We start from the raw sequence: 5,000 nt of genomic DNA, 5'->3' as shown, positions 1-5,000 counted from the left end.
GTTGAAATTATAAGCTATCTACTCCTTTAGTTATGATGACTTATCAAATTAGTATGACTAATATAACAGAGATAATCATAACATACTCTTATATTTCATACCATAAGTCTAGAAAATAATAGAACACAGACAAATCTGAAGATATTCATCCTAGAAGGGTTATAGATGGTGCTAGTAAATATTGGAGGTAGACACTTGTAGACCTATTAAGTTACTGCCAACTAGTATGCAAGAGTGGGAATATTGGAGAGAGACATGAGCTGTGAGTAAATGTGAAGAAGACTAAAGTGATGAGATGCATTAGAAATGAAGATGGAAGTACTAGAAGAAGCTAACCATTTCAAGTACACAGGGTCTCATGTGTCAAAGAATGGCAGTCTGGTGGATGAAGTCAGATATATGGTGTGAGAGACAGGGAAGAGTTTTGATCATAAAGAAAAGAGTGCGGAAGTATAGGGTGCCAGATATGAAGGCAGAGGGAGGTCTATACCATGATGTGGCTATACCGACTGTATTGTAAGCAGCTGTGGGTATAGAAAATGATCAAAACTACACCTAGAGGAATGTCTTCTGGTAGATCAGATGGAATTGAGTGAGAAATGAGGCCTACAGGCAGACAGGAGTAGAGAGTGAGTTTCTAGTAGAGCAATGCAGGGCATGTTGATATAGTTTGGGTACATGGAGAGAATGAGGGGAGGAAGAGAGGTGAAGAGGATCATGAGATTGAGACAACAAGCATGTATCCAAGAGGTTGAATGAGAGTAGGTAAAATGGGGGTAAAATGAGGTCTGGCTATATCCATAGAAGAGGGCAGGGAGATGGCACGAGACCAAAATAAATGGAGAAAGTCTATGAGTGAATGATAAACAACCTTTTTCACTGATTGTATGGGGTGCAGGAAGAGAGAGCAAATTGTGATTTGAATGAATGATGTGCAATGTCAGGCCTTACTGCTAAAGGACAGCATGCAAAGTGAATACTTGACCCAGGCACAGAGAGCATCTTGCTTTTTGTTCTTTAACCTATTGCCAACAGGGTTATTTTGGCTCTATATGGTCTAAATGCCAGGGTATTTCAGACACGTAAGCCTAACACCTCAGACTATTCTTCCACTATGGCCATGGCCTAGTGCTATGAGCCTGATTACCCGGCACGCTGGCCAAGAGGAAAGCCATGACAAAATATCTCGTTCCCGGCAGCTGGTACTGCTACCACTGGACGTGATATCTTGTCACCTTGTGTTAACAGGTTAATCCTATAAGTGCTAAGATGAATGAAGTAATTATGAAGGGTTCAAAAGGTGAGAGAAATTATTAGATTCCATCTGGTCTTGGCCATCCCTATGATAAGTATATAGGTGGACTAAGTATATAGGTGGACTAACAAGCAAGTATAAATGAAAATTCTATCTATAGCTTTTGAATCTTACACATTGAGAAGTTCCAAGAGTAAGCTGGGAGTTCTAGGGTCATTACGAAGAGGTGGAGACATAACATGACCTGCTGCATGTTGCCAGCAAGTGTTGTAGTAATGAGAGCCATCTGTGCCTAAGGCTGCTACAACTGCCTCACCATAAACCAGTTTTCCTTTTCGAAGGTTTTCTCCAATGACTGCTGCAGCTGATTTACTCATAACATTACAAATGTACACTGGACAGCCAACCTGAAACAAATTCAGTCTAGTACACTAGTGACTTTATTTCTGAAAGGAAGAATGAACCGATTCTGTAAAGAATTTAGGGAAAAAAGAAAGAAAAATGAACCTTGTGGTATGAGAAGGGATACCTAAAATAATTGAAGGCAAAGAAAAGGTTAGTCAAATGATAATAAATAAAACAAATATTAACCAAACATACTTTGCTAAAAGGTCCATGAGATATCTAGGAGTGTCTGGATCAGGTCTCAGAGGGGGTCCCATAACATGAGCAGCAGCATGTCTCCAACATTGGTGCCAATAGTGATTGCCTGTTGTGCCAAGGCAGGCAGCAATTGGCTCACCAAATACAATGTGACCTTTCCTTCTCTGTGCTGAGATTATATCAGCTGCACTCTTTGACATAACATGCACAACATATAGGGGACATCCAACCTAGGAAAAAATAACAGGAAAATAAATAAACTGAAAACAGAACTAAAAAGACAAATAACTAAAATCTACAATAACAAAACATGAAATAAAAATGATTTTCTCTCTTCTTGTATTTGGTTTCTTTTAACATAAGCCATTAACAAAAATATAGGGATGTGCAGGTGCAGAGATGACAACACTAGCACACACACCTGCATGCACAAACACAAAGGTGTACACTTTATTATAATTTAATTACACTTCTTCAGTAATGCTTGTCACTAATTTCATGATCAAATAATAGCATTTCTCTTATAGGACTTGTATGCTGATATCACATTCTGAAAACTGCATGACAATCTAAGACTTTTGGATTCCTTTTACCTGGTTGGCAAGAACGCATGCCCTGTTTGTGGCTTCTGCTTCGACCTCCTCTGGGCGACTCATCTCGTGTCCCTCTGGTCCTGTTATGCCCATTGATAACAGCTTTTTGGAGTTCTGAAGATAAAGGTAAATCAAATACTTAAAATCAAATACTTTATTAATGTTCACTTTGTAGAGAAAGTCTTTAGTCTTTCATGTACTGTAGTATTATAAACATACAACTTTCACTCAGAAAACAATTTTTCTATATAATCATTAACCCAATGGCGCCAGATGATGTGATATCATGTCATGGGCATATTTTGTTCTTGCCAAATGAAGTCCTATCATGATTTCTCCCTCAAAACATATATTTTACATCGTTGTGTATATAAAGACTCATAGGAGTTTCATTTGCATAGATACATTTTTCTTCACTTGTGAAAATAATGTAAACAAATACAAAAACCTTCCAGTATCGCCCCATTGAATCGCTCTGAGAGGCACAGCGCGGCATTGCAGTGGGAGAGATCTAGTGCTCAGTCACTGCGTGCACTTGATATCTAGCTGGCAGGAGTGGCATTACGCAAATATAAGCCATGGTGTGAATGGGTTTAAAATAAACATTACAAAACACCATTACAAGGTAAAAGTTTGGATGCTTGAACCCAAGATAGTGTTATAACACTTTTTTTTCTACTTCTTGAAAGGGTGGTCTAGCAATCAGACATTGCATAAGTAGAGGACTGTACCATTTTTTGCCTTCTGTGACTATTCAAATCAGAAATCTAACTAGCTAGAATGAAAGCTATGATAAGATGTTATCATGAATTAAAATCTTATATATCAAATAAATAGCCACAATAGAGTAGAGTAGATTATCCCCCACTCTGAGACATCAGCAAACTAGTTATGGTGTTCATCTGTTTTTTATGAGACGAGTTTGTCTAATACCCTCCATGGATACTAATGACGAGGCACCTGACACAGTTTCTGGCAACATCATAATGACTCACCTCTTTGATAGCATCACCATTTTCTGCATGGACCTGAGCCAGGGCTCCTAGTTCCTTACAACTCTTGAAAGATTCTAGAAGATCTGAATCACCCAGCTGCCAAGTGTCCTTGTAGGCCATAAACATCTTAAAGGAATTTATTCCATGATCATCTGTCAGCTCTCGCATTTCCTCAGCAACCTGAAAGATTATTTTGTAACTGATTAATATACTCTATCAAAGGCAATCTGACAAACTGCATGATAATGTCAGATAAATAAAAATGATACATATACATATAAAACAATATCTTCATGTATATGTATGTATAAAAATATATATATAAATACTTAGGATTTCTACTCTTTGTACTTCCAAAAGACCAGGAAGTATATGACATTTAATTCACAACAGTTTTGAGTACAAGCATCAAGGACATACAGGAAACAGTCTCAGGAAAATTCTCTAGTTTATCACCCTGAAACAATTTTTCACATCTTTACCTTGGGGGACCACCAAGTGACGCCTACATGAAGCGCATAATCACAGCACACCTTGGGGTCAGCCCATGCACGCCAGCGGTGGTAGGCCTCAACCAGAGACTCCCCTCGCTGAGGCAAAGCAAAATCCACTGTTTGGAGAAATTCAGTTATTGTAGGATCATTTTCACCTTGTAGAAAATTTGGGGAAAGATATTTACATATTATCATCCTTTTATTCACATAAAAATGAATGGTTATACCCACTGATCATAGTGGTGCCACCAGCAAGTGCAGCACGAGTCCCAGTATAAAAGTCATCAACTGCAAACGTTCCCATAAATGGCAGCTGCATGTGGGTATGAGTATCAATTCCACCTGTTTGACAAAATAATGTTAATTATATGTATATTTGCTGAAGGTATAAATAACCACATCATAAACTCAACAAAATTATAACATATTTCAATCAAATCTATATTCTAAATATTTTGATATACTATGAAACATATTCATTCACTGATAAAGTAAGACCTCGAAAATACCTGGCATGACAAGGCGACCCTTTGCTTCCACCACCTTTGTTCCACCTGGGATATGAAGGTTCTGACCCACTTGCCTGTTTTATGACAAAAAAATTAACAAATGAGGCAAACAAGGTAACATGTTTTCTAAGACTGCTTCTACTCCCAATCTGACAGCAATTCAATATACAGTAGTAAAATAAGTGCACTGTATCTCTCATGGCACTAACGAAATTCATATAACCCATATCAAAAGGATACAGCAACAGTAGCAAGTAACTACATTACATGATGCAATCATAAAAACAGATGTCATAAAGACAGTATTAATTGCCTCCCATATGGTTTCCAGACAAACAAGTTCACAATATGTTTACTCTACATTCTTTTGTTTCTTATCCTATTGCTAACATTTATCTTTTCTACATCCCTTTTTTTTCTCAAATAGAGCCAGGTTTCATATGATGAGAAGGGCACAATGAGACTAAAAAGATTCACTGGGAAAGAGTTGTTATTCATGTCTCAAGCAAAACCATACAGTTCATGTATCTGCTTAGATAGGATATGGTCTG

General features: G+C 37.7%; 1 protein-coding gene across 17 annotated transcripts in view; it reads right to left on the bottom strand.

Annotated features, from left to right (window-relative positions):
• CRMP (Collapsin Response Mediator Protein) overlaps positions 1 to 5,000 on the bottom strand; it is an 86,296-nt gene that overhangs the window by 14,278 nt on the left and 67,018 nt on the right. For 12 of the 17 annotated variants that reach the window (XM_043020083.2, XM_043020085.2, XM_086553859.1 and 9 more), the window contains 6 exons: positions 4,450 to 4,523; positions 4,172 to 4,282; positions 3,929 to 4,056; positions 3,447 to 3,626; positions 2,452 to 2,565; positions 1,856 to 2,088 (listed from right to left, as the gene is read on the bottom strand). In XM_043020083.2, coding sequence (XP_042876017.1) covers positions 1,856 to 2,088; positions 2,452 to 2,565; positions 3,447 to 3,626; positions 3,929 to 4,056; positions 4,172 to 4,282; positions 4,450 to 4,523 — 840 coding nt within the window. Of the gene's footprint in view, positions 1 to 1,429; positions 1,663 to 1,855; positions 2,089 to 2,451; positions 2,566 to 3,446; positions 3,627 to 3,928; positions 4,057 to 4,171; positions 4,283 to 4,449; positions 4,524 to 5,000 lie in introns of all 17 variants that reach the window. The other 5 variants (XM_043020084.2, XM_086553850.1, XM_086553855.1 and 2 more) reach the window with 1 other exon arrangement.

This window comes from Penaeus japonicus, unplaced genomic scaffold (assembly GCF_977035675.1).
Source record: "Penaeus japonicus unplaced genomic scaffold, GWHDUDI00000001_assembly GWHDUDI00000029, whole genome shotgun sequence".
NCBI classification, from domain to species: Eukaryota; Metazoa; Arthropoda; class Malacostraca; order Decapoda; family Penaeidae; genus Penaeus; species Penaeus japonicus.
Note: the sequence above shows the minus strand (reverse complement) of the source record. Positions and strands in the feature narration are given on the sequence as shown.